At 50.3% G+C, this 14,991-nt stretch overlaps 3 protein-coding genes across 3 annotated transcripts; 2 read left to right on the forward strand and 1 right to left on the reverse strand.

Moving 5' to 3' along the window:
• Positions 1-4,523: 4,523 nt before the first annotated feature.
• On the reverse strand, positions 4,524-5,936 carry LOC105207840. Its single transcript, XM_011177482.1, has one exon. It carries the CDS (start codon positions 5,934-5,936, stop codon positions 4,524-4,526), a length of 1,413 nt encoding a protein of 470 aa, XP_011175784.1.
• Positions 5,937-9,291: 3,355 nt separating this feature from the next.
• On the forward strand, positions 9,292-10,572 carry LOC120357109. Its single transcript, XM_039446830.1, has one exon. It carries the CDS (start codon positions 9,292-9,294, stop codon positions 10,570-10,572), a length of 1,281 nt encoding a protein of 426 aa, XP_039302764.1.
• A 205-nt stretch (positions 10,573-10,777) lies between these two features.
• LOC120357124 lies at positions 10,778-14,550 on the forward strand. The gene is made up of 2 exons (XM_039446877.1): positions 10,778-10,825; positions 10,936-14,550. Exons 1-2 carry the CDS (start codon positions 10,778-10,780, stop codon positions 14,548-14,550), a joined length of 3,663 nt encoding a protein of 1,220 aa, XP_039302811.1.
• Positions 14,551-14,991: the final 441 nt, after the last annotated feature.

Genomic DNA, 14,991 nt, shown 5'->3' on the forward strand with positions numbered 1-14,991 from the left:
CCTTTCCTAACTCTCGTCGATTCGTGCACATACTGTTTCATAGCCAAGCTTAACATTGTCTCTTGTAATTTCTTCGCATAAAACGAGTCCGTCATAAAATCTATATTAAAATCTTCTATTACCATTCTCCCATTATTATTAACTCCTCTACTGTAGCCTCAAAAAATCTCATGAAATTCCCGTGCAATGCATTTGGTGAATGATATATTATCATTATCACTCCTTAACATAGTTTTTCTTTCATTTCTATTGAAACACACCAGCAATTTGATTCTAACTTTTTTATTAGTACTACTTCATATCTAATATCATCTCTTATATACATCATAACTCCCCCTGTGTTCCTATTTTTGGCATCACATTTAACTACACTGTAACCCGGCACATTTACTTTGCTGTCTTCTATCTCACTAATCAGCCTGGTCTCCGGCATCGCTATCATCACAGGATTTATCCTCTTCATAACCTGATGCTAAAGTTCGTCTATATGAGCTGGTAAGATCTGCGCATTTGTATACACAATTATTTCTTCTTTCTTCTGTAGTTGCTATTTTGTATCCTCCCAACCTACTCTCCTCTTCTCTTCCTGTAACGCCCTCTTAAAAGTCAGACATTCTCGACTGATGGCTTTATGGTAGTCATTTATCTTTAAATTGTATGTTTTATTTTTGAACATACAATTCACACATTTGCTCTCTTTTGCTGTGCAAACAAGCGAGCTATGATTCTCTACGCATTTGCACCATGTTTTTTTTCTTGTACAATTTTGAGCAATGTGGAAGTATCCTCAGCATTTAAAACATTTTTTGACACTGACGTAATTAAATATAGGACATTTCTTCCATCCTACATTTAGTTTTGATTTTTTCAATATCAGCTCGTGCGTCTCTTCATCTACTTCCATTATTATTGATCTTTCTTCATTTCCTCTTCTTTGATTGTTACTTTTTTTTTAACTATTCTCTTCACAATTCGCACATTTACTATATCTATTTTATTCTGCTTCTTAATCATATTTACAAGTTTATTATCATCTAAGTTCATTTCTTCTAAATTTATGTTAACAATTTTTATTTTTGGTTTTGATTGTGTGAGACAACTCCAGCACTTTGTAATTCTCTCCCAGCTTTGGCGGCGTAAATTAAACAACTTATTTTACGTCTTTTCTCACTTTAAACCACTCAAAAGTTATTATATTTACGGAGCAACTCTCGACACATCTTCACCTCAAGAGAGAATGAATGAATAAATGAATAAGCATTTATTTTGTCCTAAAGTAAACTCTCTAAGGATACTCAGGAGTAAAGTTAAACGTAGAGAGTAACAATATCACTTACTAACTAAAACCAAACAAAGTTGCAGGGAAATAGTAAGCAACAAAAGAAGAAAGTAAACTATAATAACAAAACAAACAAATAAAATAATAGTAATAGTGATGTGAGCAGTGAGTAACGTAAAGGATCATTATGCACGAACCGGGGGAGGGGAGGCATCGCAGCACGGCCGCGGCTCATCAAATAGCCGAAGAGCGAGTGCTTGAAGGCGCTAGTTGAGACGGCCTTCATGATAGCAGGAGGGAGATTATTCTATAGGGCACGCAGTGGAATAAAAAGAACGTTGGTAGGTGGAGGTGCGGCAGAAAGAAATAGCGAGATCGAGGGAAGAGGAGGGTGAGGAGCGCAGATGTGTGAGAGGACGGTGAAGAGGACGAAAGTTTTTGGAGAGATAGTGGGGAGACGAATTAAGGATGATAGAAAATAAGAGGCAACATGTGAGGTACTCCCCCCTGTTGTCAGAGCTGAGCCACCCCAACCTCTCGTAGTACCTCGAAATGTGCTCATCCTTCGAGGATTGTAAATGAACCGCACGCATGAGTTCATTGGGCGTCTTAGTTTTAATTTTTGTTGCCCCGTCAAATCAGTAAAGAGGGCCGCACAGTAATCAAAGATGGGGAAGATGAGAGCCGTGATGAGCGGAGTACGGAGGCGCAAGGAGAGTCAGTTGGAGGAAGCCTTTAGCCGCCACAGGATTCCGTTAACGCGATTCGAGGTGCCACGTACTTGCTCCGACCAACTAAGAGAGCTGGATAGGCAGATGCCGAGGTTTGTAACCTTGTCGGTTGATTTGATTAATGCACCATTGAGATGTAGTTGGATGCAAGAGGAGGAAATGCTGTTAATGAATTTGGAGGACCCCAGGAGCATTGATTTAGTTTTGCAAGCGTTAAAAGTAAGGGAGTTGTTCTGAGAACTCAATTGCGGCAATGTCCACTATGACCTTAGTGATAGCGGCGTCAATATCAGCAGGTGGAAAGTGAATATAAATTTGCAGGTCATCCGTGTACAAGATGTGGTTGCAGTGACTTAGAACGGATCCTAGGTCGTTGATGAAAAGTGAAAAAAGCAGAAGGCTGAGAACCGAGCCCTGGAAAACTCCGGCAACAACAGACGTCTAAGACGAGAAGGAGCCGTTTGGACCACGCACTGATGACGTCCCGTGAGGTAGAATCGCACCTATTAACAGACAGAGGGAGACAGGCGGAAGGAGCGCAGCTTACGAAGGAGGAGATCGTGGGGAACCGTATCAAAAACTTTAGTCAAGTGAAATAGGACGAGCAAGGTGACCATCCTTTTTTCAATGGCCAGTCTCACATCGTCCAGCAGCTTCAAGAGAACCGTCTGTGTGCCCCATTCGGAAGCCGATTTGGAGAGGATTGAGGAGGTTGTAGGTTTGTAGGTGGGAGGAAAGTTGCTCGAAGGCAACACGCTTGAGCACTTTGGACAGAAAGCAAAGCAAGTATATAGAGCAAAAATGAGAAGGTTCAGAGGGATGCTTGGATTTAGACAGTGGGATAATGTGGGAGAGTTTCCAGGAGGAGGGAAAGGAAGAAGTGGTGAAAGACCGGTTGAAAATATTGAGGATAAAAGGAAAAATAATGGGAAGGCGCATTAAGATGAGGCGACGGTTGATGTCAGCTCCGGAAGAGTTAGAGGTGTTGCGGCGTAGAGCACGCAGTAAAGCATCGTGTGTAATATGAAGGAAATAGAAGGTGAAAAAATCAGCTAGGAGCAAGAAAGAGACAGAAAGACAAGAGAGGGGGGAGTAAGAATAGGATAGGTGGGAAGGAGAGATATGAAAGGAACCAGGCGGAAGGATAGGAGGGTTGGGTAAGGCGAGGTGAGCTGAGAAGAAGGTGTTCATGATTTCTAGGAGAAAATTTAGGTGCGGACACGGAGTCCTAGCGCTAGCAAGGCCCAGAGAGCGGATAAGACCACAGTCAAGCGGCGCTAAAGGTCGAACCAAGCTTTTTGGTCAAATAGGTGTTTTTGGCAGACTATATAGCGGTTTTGGCTTGGTTGCACAGCACGCGAAAAGTCTCCCTCCTCGATGAAAAAGGGAGGCGAAGGAAGGCTCTCCTAGCTACGTCCCGCTTTCGCAAGAGATCTTGGATGGTGTCATTTATCCATGGAGCGGGAGGTCTCCTCCGGAAGGTGGTTCTCTGACACCGAAGATAACAAGTTCCGAGTTCAGCTTGGCCCGCTTGAGAGTCTCCAGCCTAACCTCGATCTCCTCAAGCTCCCGCCGGTCACCAGGTAGGCCGCGCGTCTCGAAGGCATTCATGCGCCTACTGAGAGTATTCTGCTGCGCCCTGAGATCGAGGATGGACGTGATAAGAGTGTCTCACGTAGCAGAGTCGCACATCGAGGGCGGCAAGTTGAGGTTTAATAATCGAAAGATCTAGCAGTTGCGTCTTTATAGTGGAAAGGTCCCGCAGATGTCTCTTGATGCGCGACATCTTGGAGAGCAGAGCGGAGAAAATAGAATCAGAATTGGGCTGCAGTGGAACGGAGCAGGCGGTGGCTGTATCATTTGGTGTGAGAGTGGAAAGCCGAAAATGGCAGGGTTCCCGACAAATAAGACAAAAGATGTCATCCGGAGAGATAGCAGAGCCAGCGGGGAGCTCCAAGCACTCCACGTGGAAATTGTGCTTCACGTCACGCTCGCATTGGATTGCTGTTGTTGCCGACAAAAATCTCTTACCCACTCGGCAGGTGAGAGTCATCTTGATTGGCTGGAGATTGCTAGGTCGGGCTGTGATGTTTTGCCGAACGCACTTGTGATCGTAAAGCTGGTGGGTTTAAAAACGCACTCTGACACGCGCTTGCCGGCGATGGGTAGCAGAACGCCGGAATCACTCAGGCCAAAGACGCAGAAGCAAGGGCAGAATGGCACGAAGAAGGACCTATAACTTCCAAAAATAACAAGTGCCAAAAAAATAGCAAGACAACACCGGGAAGTGAGGAAAACACTCACCGCAATAGAGTAGTGTCAAGTGAAAGAAAGCCTTGACAGACACAAGCAAAAAGAAGCGGCCCTGGAGAGCAGAAAACGGCAGAAATCAAGCTCAAAGAAACGGAGCAAGCAAGCATAATAATAATAATAATAAGAGGAAGAGGGCCATAGCGAGCAGCCGCTAGTGCGTCATCGCGACCTAGTGAGATCTATTGTGACAGTGCCCTAACTTAAAATTGCGCCAGGTCAAGACTTTTGAAAAACCTTACGACCCGCCGGGGATCTAACTTCCTGATTTGGTCAGGGGTGATGAGTATCCCTCCCATAAATTCTTGTCTGAGATGGCCGACAGCCAGGCAGTTACACATGATGTGCTCAGCCGTCTCGGTTGTCTCCATGCAGAAGCGGCAGTCGTCATCCTCAATTTTGCCAATTGTATTGAGGTAATATTTGAGTTGACAGTGACCAGAGAGAAGGCCTACCAGAGTGGTTAAGTCTCTCTTGTCTAGGGAAAGTAGATCCCGTGTTCTCTGTGGCGAATAGGTAATGAACTTTTTGGCCTGGGCCAGTCCCCTAGTGTCGCTCCAGTATGAGAACTTTAGTTCGTCCTCCCAGATTGTTAGGTGTTTTTTGATGTAGCTGGCATTGACCCCGCACCAGGGTTCCGGTTCTATCAGGAGTGAGCGTGCCCCTTTCTTCGCGAGTTCATCTGCTTCCTCATTACCTTTAATGCCCTTATGCCCCGAAATCCACCAGAGTGTAACGTGATTATCCTCGGCTAAGAGCTTGAGTTTAGTGATACATTCACAGACTAGTGTAGAGTCACACAGTAGGCTGTGAGAGCCTTGACCGCAGCTCGGTTGTCTGTTAGTATGTCGATTGTTGCGCCTTTCATACCTTTGTTTCGGTTGATCTTGGCGCAAGAGTTGATGGCCGATATTTCTGCCTGGAAGATGGAGGGCGTTGAAAATCGACGCACGGTAGTTAGGACCGCTGATACCGGCTCCTGTTCCACTCTTTGCTGTTTTGGAGCCGTCGGTGTACCACTGTAAGGCACCCCTTTTGAAGAGGGGCCCTCTCATTGCCCACGTCTCTCTGTCTGTATAGACAGTTTTGTAGTTGCGCACGAAGTTGAATTTTGTCTTCATCGCATCCATGGGGAGTTGAGCAATGTCGCATAGGCCGTCAGTTATAAGTATTCTCATATGTCCAGTCCGACTAGTTGGCATAGGTGTAACGTGGCTCAGACAAATTGCCGAGCTGGCAGCAACTTTACGAACTTGTAGGTGGAGAGGTAGAAGGTCCAGAATGGCCTCTAAAGCTGCAGTGGGGCAGGTTCTCATGGCCTCGGTGACACTGAGGTATGCAAGCCTCTGAATCTTTTGCAGCTGTAGTTGCGCCGCCCTCTGTTCAGTTTTTGGCCACCATACCGCAGCTGCGTAGGTGACCATGGGTCTAACAATGGCCATGTATGACCAGAGGATCATTTTTGGCCTAAGACCCCAGTTTCTAACCAGGAGTCTGCGGCAGGTGTGGAGTGCTAGGGCAGCCTTGGACTGCACCTTTTTCAGGTGGGAGTTCCATGTCAGTTTTTGATCCAGGATGACTCCAAGGTATTTGACTTCTGTTCTGAAGTCGACCATTGTGCCGGCCAGCTGTGAGATGGAGCTTCCTTCTTCTGGTAAAAGGCACGATGGTGGTTTTCTCGGGGTTGATGCGTAGTCCCTTACTTCTACACCACTGCTGCGTGATGTTCAGGGCTCTTTGCATACTGTGTGAAACGATGGCGTCCATCCGACCTCTGATGGTGATCACTATATCATCGGCATAGCCTTGCACCTCGTATCCGTTTGCTGTTAATGTATTCAGGAGATCATCCACAACCACCGACCAGAAAAGTGGTGACAATATCCTTCCTTAGGGGCACCCCTTTGCCGTGATGATGGTTGTGGTCTCCCCAGCCACAGTGGCTTTGATCCTTTGTTCACTTAACATAGCTTTGATCCAAGTCGTGACAGCGGGGTGGAAATCTTTTTCATTGGCCGCATTCTCAATAGAATCATATGATGTGTTGTCGAAGGCTCCCTCTATGTCCATGAAGGCACACAAGGCTATCTCTTTGGCCTCATGGGTCCTTTTTATGCTGCTCACTAGCCGATGCAAGGCAGTGGTGGTGGATTTTGCCTTTTGGTAAGCGTGCTGATTTTTGTGGAGAGGTGCATGTGGCAACATCTCATTTCTGAGATACTGGTCCAGCACCTTTTTCATGCTCTTTAGCATGAAGGAGGTGAGGCTAATCGGTCTGAATGAATTGGGTTGGGCACTGGAGTGCCCTCCACCTTTAGGCATAAAGACCACGTTAGCCCGCCTCCACTGCTCAGGGATACACCCCAGCATAAAGCTGTGTTTGTACAAATTAGTGATGTGCGGCAGCAGATAGACCAGGCCCTTTTGAAGTAGGGCCGGAAAGATTCCATCGCCGCCCGGAGATTTGTATGGTTTAAAGGATGAGATTGCCCATTTTACCCTGTTGGGCACAAAGATGTGATTGGCAAGTCCTTTGAGTCTGCGGAGTTGGGGGTGATGGGGCAGCGAGGTCCCCTCCTCTCTTTTCGATTTGTCCTCGACAAAAAGAGAGCCAGGAAAGTGAGTGCTTAGCAAAAGCCTTAGCATTTCCCCAGCGTCATCTATGTATTCGCCATTTGCCCTGAGCAGATGGCCGATTTGGTTGGAGTGGTCTTTCGCCATTACTCTTTGTAGGCGAGCCGCAACAGGGAAGTCGCAAATGTTTTCATAGAAGCTCCTCCATGATTTCCTTTTAGACCTCCTCAGTTCTTTATTGTAATCGGTAAGAGTCTTCCTATACCGATCTCAATCTTCTTGACATTTGGTCTTCTTGGCCCTATTAAAGAGCTTTCTGGCCGAAGAGCGCAACTCCTCCAGGCCTTGATTCCACCATGATGTATTGGAGGAGGACTTTATGTGTTTAGTAGGGCAGCAACTTTTGTAGGCCCTATGAATAGTGTTATGCAGGTCGGTTGAGGCACTGTTCAGATCCTCTATGCCTGTTATGGCTACTTTGGAATCCTCTAATTCTCCCCTCAGGAGCTCCTGGTAGAGCGTCCAATCCGTGAGCTTAGGGATTCTTATTAATTCCTCCACAGGGCCCCTCACCCCCAGATCGAAGACTATATGTCGATTGGAGAGCGAAGCTTCCCGGGATACGTGCCAGTTGACAATCTTGGAGCCAAGCAAGGGAGTGGCCAGCGTGAGGTCAAGCACCTCCTGCCTGGCTCTTGTGAAAGTGGGTTCCTTTTCCCCTATTGATCCTTTTCCCCTATTGATTATATCTAGATTGGTTTGGCACAGGTACTCAAATAGACACTCACCTCTATCGTTGATATCGGTGCTGCCCCTTGTGGTGTGCGTTTGCATCGCAGCCGAGGATGAGGCCTCTGTTCCTTTCTCGGCAGTATTGGATGAGGTTTCTGACCTCCTCTGGTGGTGGGTTCTCAGCTGCATCCCCTGGGAAGTAGGCCGAGGCTATTATCGCCTCTTGTCATCCTCCATCCGTGGGTAGCATCACCTGTACTGCCACTAGATCCCTGCAAGTATCGAGGTAATGGTAAGAATTTTACGTGTTTTTTCAGGAGGACTGCGGTCCTTGGCCTCTCAATTCCTTTCCCATAAACTAGCCTACCTGCATTGGTTGTTAGTCTGCGGACTAGGCCTCCATAAACATAGGGCTCTTGGATTAGAGCTATGTCTATTAGCTTGTCAAAAGTCCTGCACAGCACGTCGGAGGCCGTCTTGTTGTGCTGCAGGTTAATCTGCAGGACCTTGAAGGCGTCGGTTTAGAGGTCCTGACCGGGCGTGGGAGGGATACGGGGAGGTGCTTTGGCACCTTTAGCCCCAGTAATCTTTTTCCCAGCGCCCTGGTTTCCGACGCCATCCTGAGTTAAGTCAGACTGCTTCGAGGCTGCTGCGGCTCCTCTCTTCTGGTCCAATTTCCTAGCTACGATCGTGGGGGCGGTAGCACCCTTCGGTTTTCTAGAAGTGGTCGGGGGGTTAGCCGGAGGCTTTGCAGCGCTCTTCGGTCTAATCCTTACCTGACTGTTCGCGATCAAACCAACCAAACAATCTTGTATATTTTTTTTGCGTCCTGTAGATTTAAGTTTCAAAATTCAAGCTGTTACTTTCAGTATTTCTTATGTACCATCGATTATCTCGACCAGCTTCGGTGCTGTTATTATTTACTTGTGTATACGGAGTCGAGTGTTCGGTCGCTCCGTTCTCTATCACGCGCTAACAGCGGGGACAACTCGGCGGGAAGATCGTGACAAAATATTGAGATTCTTCTCCTAAGACGCTGGCCACGGTCATCTTGTTAGACCAGTCAGCCAATTAGACGATTTCCCGCGGAAAGATCTTTCCCCCGAATTGTTCCCGTCGATCGGTCGCTCTGCCGAAGATCTCGCCGCTCAACCAGACTCTCAGAGTGATTCGACCGAGAACGATCGCCGTTAAAATCGCGCCGCAACCGTGAGATTGAAAACTGATAGATTACTGACCGACGCTGGTCGGAACTTGTGTATGAAAGCTGCAGACAAATTTGTTAACGCCAGTGAGACAATTTAACAAATAAAGGTGTTTCGCGAAATTTGGGCAGCGGACCTATTGAGTCGTTCTTTCAATCTCCATCCTCGCGCCTTTAAATCTCGCACGCTCGCGGAGCAGCTGATCGCGGTCGATCCTCGTCGCGCCTCTCGGCTCACTCGAACGCTGTCGCGCTCAGCGGCAGGACAACGGCCAGCTGCGCAGTACTTAACTTACGCGCCTCACTCGCGCTCACTCGAGCTCGCCCGGCAAACTCAAGTTCGCGCACGTTCTCTCGGCAACGTGCAGTCGCGAACATAATTTTGGTCCTTCGAGCCGGATCGAGTATCTGTGCGCGTAAAACCGTTAACGTAACGCCAGCGACTTTCTTTCGTCGGAGCCATGAGCGTGGTGCCAGCCAAGCATCAGATGAATCTCCATTCGGTGGCTCGAGCGCTAACCAACTTCAAGAAGGTGGGCAAGAACAATTACTCGGCAGCATTGATTCGCTCTCGCATCGCCACCTTAAAGGACAACTGGACGCTCTGCGGGGAAGGCCACGCCGCGTTGCTGACTGCATTTCCTCCGGACAAGCGAAAGGACATCCCCTACTTCGAGGATCTGGAGTTCGAGAGACATGAGGACCACTTCCAAGAAGCTCTGGACTACATGACGGAGTGCCTGGAGGAATTGGAGCCTCTTCCACTGAACTCCACACCATTGGCAAGTCATTCGTCTCGGTGTTGTTCGACCGTCGATCGGTCGTTGTCGCATCTACCGCCTATAAATATACCGCCGTTTTCCGGAAAAGCGGAAGATTGGGAAAGTTTTCGCGATCGCTTCACGTCCCTAATCATTAATAATAAAGACGTATCTGCATTTGCTCGAATGCACTTTCTGTCGTCGAGCCTTTCTGGGCGTGCCCTCGAAGCGATCAAAACTGTCCCATTCACCGCGGATAACTTTCACATCGCGTGGCAGATTTTAGTTTCGCGGTACGACAATAAACGGCGCCTTATCGACGTGCATGTCTCAGCGCTGTGCAATCTGCCTAGCGTTCCGCGCGAATCGGCACTCGAGCTCACGGAGTTGCGTGACAAAGCGAATCGCGCAATCGCGTCGTTGCAAGGTTTAAATCGGACCTCCGACGATATCTTGAGCGATATTTTGAGCAGTCTCGTCGTTCAAAAGCTCGACTACGCCACTCGTAAGGCGTGGAGACTAAAAAGTAGTGACGACAACCACATTCCGTCATATGACGATCTAGATCGCTTTCTCGCGGCGCGAGCTCGAGCGCTGGAGGAACTCACTCCGCATAACCCGGCCAAGTCCTCGCGTCCAGCAAACGGAAGGTCTTCGAGCGTCAACGCTGCCACGGCCTCTCCGGTGTCGTGTCCGATCTGCCGTGCCTCTCACTTTATTAACAAATGTCCAAAATTCATTCAGGCGAGCTCACATCAACGCATGGAGCTCGTCAGGCAGAACAAGCGCTGCATTAACTGTCTCAGCTCAAAACATGATCTGGCAGCTTGTCCGAGCAAATTCTCGTGTCGGACCTGTCAGCAGAAACATCATTCGACGCTCCATGTCGATTTGAGCTCGCCTGCTACCGCGACCACTGCTCTCGCGACGGTCGCGAACGCTACGGCCGCTAGCGCGTCGACATCGTCTACGCCGTCTTGACCATCGGATCCGTCGGAGACGCGCAGTGCCGTGTCTCTCCGTGCGGCCATCGCGTTGCCCTCAAGGCCCGCTGTGCTTCTCGCGACGGCTCGCGTTACGGTCTCTTCTCCTATCGGTCGGTGTACTCATGTACGAGCCCTGCTTGACCAGGGCTCCGAAATCACCTTTATTACATCTCGTCTCGCGCGAACTCTAAAACTGCGTCATGCCCAGCTGCCGTTCGCACTCTCAGCGATCGGAGGCCTCGATGCAGGCGTTTGCCGATGGGCAGCTTCCATTCTCATTGCGCCCGTCAACCGAACCGCTCCGGTTATCGCTGTCGCGGCGTCAATTCTCCCGTCGGTAACGAGTTACTCTCCTCAGGTCCAACTCTCGCAGGTTCATCTCGCTCATCTCGCCGATCTCGCTCTCGCGGATCCGAATCTCTGCAGCGCCGATCCCTGCGATCTCCTCATCGGAGTCGACCTCTGTGGTGAGATCTTTCGCGACGGTATTCGAAGAGGTGCTAGCGGGCAACCCTTCGCTCAGAACACGATTTTTGGGTGGGTGGTATCTGGCCCTACACCTGTTCAGCGTCCGAATAGTCAAGCACTCACGACACAGCAGTGTTCCAATTCCGCGTCGCTCTCTCTAGACAAAGAACTGAGAAGATTCTGGGAAATAGAAGAAATTCCTCGTCGAGTCGTTCTCAGTCCCGAGGAACAGCGATGCGAGGACCATTTCGTGGCGACTCATTCGCGCGACGTGGACGGACGATATATCGTCCGCCTTCCGTTTCGTCATGGTCCTCCCATCGACATCGGGAGCTCTCGCGACGTGGCTGAGCGCTGTCTCAAACGACTGATTCGGCGATTCAAAACGAACATCGAGCTCGAAACGGAGTATTCGAAGTTCATGTCCGAATACGAGGCGCTCGGACACATGCGCCGAGCTCCGTCTACCCCAGAATCTTCTCAGACAGTCTACATTCCGCACCACCCGGTTATTCGCGAAGGCAGCACAACGACCCACCTAAGAGTCGTGTTCAACGCGTCCAGCCTTACCACGAATGCGAGATCGCTCAACGATCTTTTACTGGCCGGACCGAAATTGCAGACGGACTTGGCCGCGGTTATCCTTCGCTGGCGTCAATTCCGGTACGTGTACTCAGCGGACGTCGCAAAAATGTACCGTCAAATTGGCGTCGACCCGCGTGACATTGATTACCAGCGTGTTCTCTGGGTTGACCGCGACACAGAGAGTATTCAAGAGTATCAACTCTTGACGGTGACGTATGGAACCGCCTCGGCTCCCTTCTTGGCGTTGCGCGTGCTTCGCCAGCTTGTTCATGATGACGGTCATGCTTTTCCGTTAGCCATCTCCGTGCTAACGGAGAATATATACGTCGACGACGTTCTCTTCGGAGCCGACGACATTCCCTCGCTCCGTCGGATCCGAGAGCAAGTATGCGCGCTTCTCGAGCGTGGCCGACTTGCTTTACGCAAGTGGTCGAGTAACTCCGTCGCTCTCCTCAGCGACATCGATGAGACGGATCACGGTCTCGCATGCAGCCGAGATCTGCAACCAGACGAGCACCTAAAGGTTCTTGGAATCTGTTGGATTCCGTCTGCGGACGTCTTTCAATTCCGAGTCTCTTGTCCCTCGCTGATCGCTATCACAAAACGATCGATTCTCTCGACGATCGCCAAGGTGTTCGATCCATTAGGGTGGAGCACCCCGGTTACCATTTCAGCTAAAATCTTTCTGCAACGTCTATGGCAATTACACGTTGATTGGGATGAGCCACTCTCGTCGGACTTAGTGGATCAGTGGGAGATCATTCGATCGTCGTTGCTAGAGCTTGACGGCCTTCAGTTAAGTCGGTGGACTCGACGCGGCTCCGCCACGCCGGCGTGCGAGTTGCACGGGTTCTCCGACGCGTCTAATTACGCGTACGCCGCGGTCATTTACCAGCGACTCGCGTCGGTGAACGGTGAGGTCTCGTCAGCGATGCTCGTCGCGAAGGCGCGGGTCGCCCCGATTAAATCGTTGAGTGTCCCTCGCTTAGAGCTTGCGGCAGCCGTTCTGCTTGCCCGTCTCATGGAGTTCGTCGTCGAGTCGCTTCAACTCTCGCATGTGCCGTGTCACTGTTGGACGGATTCCACGGTCGTACTCGCGTGGGTGTCGCAACACCCGTCTAAGTGGAAAACGTTCGTTTCCAACCGCGTTTCCGAGATCCAAACTCGACTTCCGTCTGCGACGTGGCGTCACATCTCTACAATCGACAATCCGGCCGATTGTGCATCGCGAGGGATTCCGGGGCGGCAGCTCGCGTCTCACCCCTTGTGGTGGCACGGTCCGCCCTGGTTAAAGCTTCCCAGCTCGCAGTGGCCGGATCTCGTTAAGCATCCGGAGACCTCCATGGAACGGACCCTGAAACGACAAGTTCTCTTGGCTCGACCGATCGAGCCGTGGGATCTCGCGACGCGGTTCTCGTCGTGGCCGAAACTTCTTCGCGTAACGGCGTACATTTTACGTTTCGTTTCGCGAATTCGTAGACGCGATCCCCCTCCGGTCGATATGAGAGAGAGCCCGTCATCCTTGGCCGCGGCGGAAATCAGTCGCGCAAAAACCTTTTGGCTCAAGGCTCTTCAAGCCAAGTTATTTCCGCGGGAGCTTAACGCGCTGACGAACCGCGCCCCCCTCTCAACGAAAAGCGAGTTCCCCCTTCATCCCTTTCTCGACAAGGAGCAATTAATTCGCGTTGGCGGGCGGTTGGGTCAGGCACCGGTTCCGACTCGCGTGAAGCATCCGATTCTCTTAGCTTCTCATCCTCTGGTTCGGCTCATTATTCAGAATGTACATCTGCGTTATTTTCATGCCGGAATCCAGCTCACGCTTTCCATGCTACGAGGAGAATTCTGGGTGGTCCGCGCTCGGAGCGTGGTCCGATCGGTCCTTCATCGATGCGTCGCGTGCGCTCGCGAGCGAGCCGTATCGCCCGCACAGCTCATGGGGAACCTTCCTCCGGTCCGCGTCTCTCCCCCTGCGCGAGCGTTTCTCCATTGCGGATTGGACTACGCCGGCCCGATCGCCGTTCGCGCTCTGTCGGGACGCGGGGTTACATCGCATAAGGCCTATATTGCAGTCTTTATCTGCATGGCGACACGCGCCGTGCATCTCGATCTAATCGACGGCTATTCGACTCCGGCGTTCTTAGGAGCGTACGCCCGATTTGTTGCGCGCAGAGGGCTCCCAGAGTCTATGTACTCAGACAATGGGACTACCTTCGTCGGCGCGGATCGCGAAATGACCGCCTCATTTCGAGCCGCTCTTCGCGATCCCGCCTTCCTCAATAAAATCGCCTCAGACTCCATCTCTTGGCATTTCATACCTCCCGCAGCCCCCCATTTCGGAGGACTGTGGGAAGCAGGCGTCCGGAGTGTAAAACACCACCTCCGCCGTGTGGTAGGAGCGCACACTCTTACTTTTGAGGAGTTGTCGACTCTCCTCTGCGGAGTTGAGGCGTGCTTAAACTCCCGTCCGTTGGCTCCGCTCACGGACTCGCTCGATGACTACGAACCGCTAACGCCTGGGCACTTTTTGATCGGTGCCGCTCTCACCTCGCGCCCAGAGCCATCGTTGTTGTCGGTTAATGAAAATCGCTTAACTCGCTGGCAGCTCGTTCAGCAGCTCAAAGAGCGATTCTGGAAGCTGTGGCAGAGCGACTACATTAATACTCTACAGCAGCGAGCAAAGTGGCGACGCATTCAACTCCCAGGCATTAAACTCGGGCAAATGGTACTACTTCGGAACCCGTTGCTCCCACCATGCAAATGGGAGCTCGGTCGCGTGAGTCAGTGTCATCCGGGTTCCGACGGCTTAACTCGAGTCGTCACAATCAAAACGGCGTCCGCTGAGTATAAACGACCGCTATCTAAAATATGCGTTTTGCCGGTCGAAATCGATCCGGCAGATTCCGAACCTGACGAACAATGAGTTCAGTTAGCGAGACATATCGGTCGCCTCGCCTATCGCTTCCGTTACGCATCTCGTCGTGCTGCGCTAACCGCGATTATGTTTGGTTTCCCTTTTTTCTTTTTCTCTGTCTCGGAGTAATACACTCTCCTGCGTTTCGAAACTAGCGTTCCGAGGCGGGCGGTATGTTCGCGATCAAACCAACCAAACAATCTTGTATAATTTTATTGCGTCCTGTAGATTTAAGTTTCAAAATTCAAGCTGTTACTTTCAGTATTTCTTGTGTACCATCGATTATCTCGACCAGCTTCGGTGCTGTTATTATTTGCTTGTGTATACGGAGTCGAGTGTTCGGTCGCTCCGTTCTCTATCACGCGCTAACAGCGGGGACAACTCGGCGGGAAGATCGTGACAAAATATTGAGATTCTTCTCCTAAGACGCTGGCCACGGTCATCTTGTTA

The sequence above is a fragment of the Solenopsis invicta genome, chromosome 1 (genome assembly GCF_016802725.1).
Source record: "Solenopsis invicta isolate M01_SB chromosome 1, UNIL_Sinv_3.0, whole genome shotgun sequence".
In the NCBI taxonomy this organism is placed as follows: domain Eukaryota; kingdom Metazoa; phylum Arthropoda; class Insecta; order Hymenoptera; family Formicidae; genus Solenopsis; species Solenopsis invicta.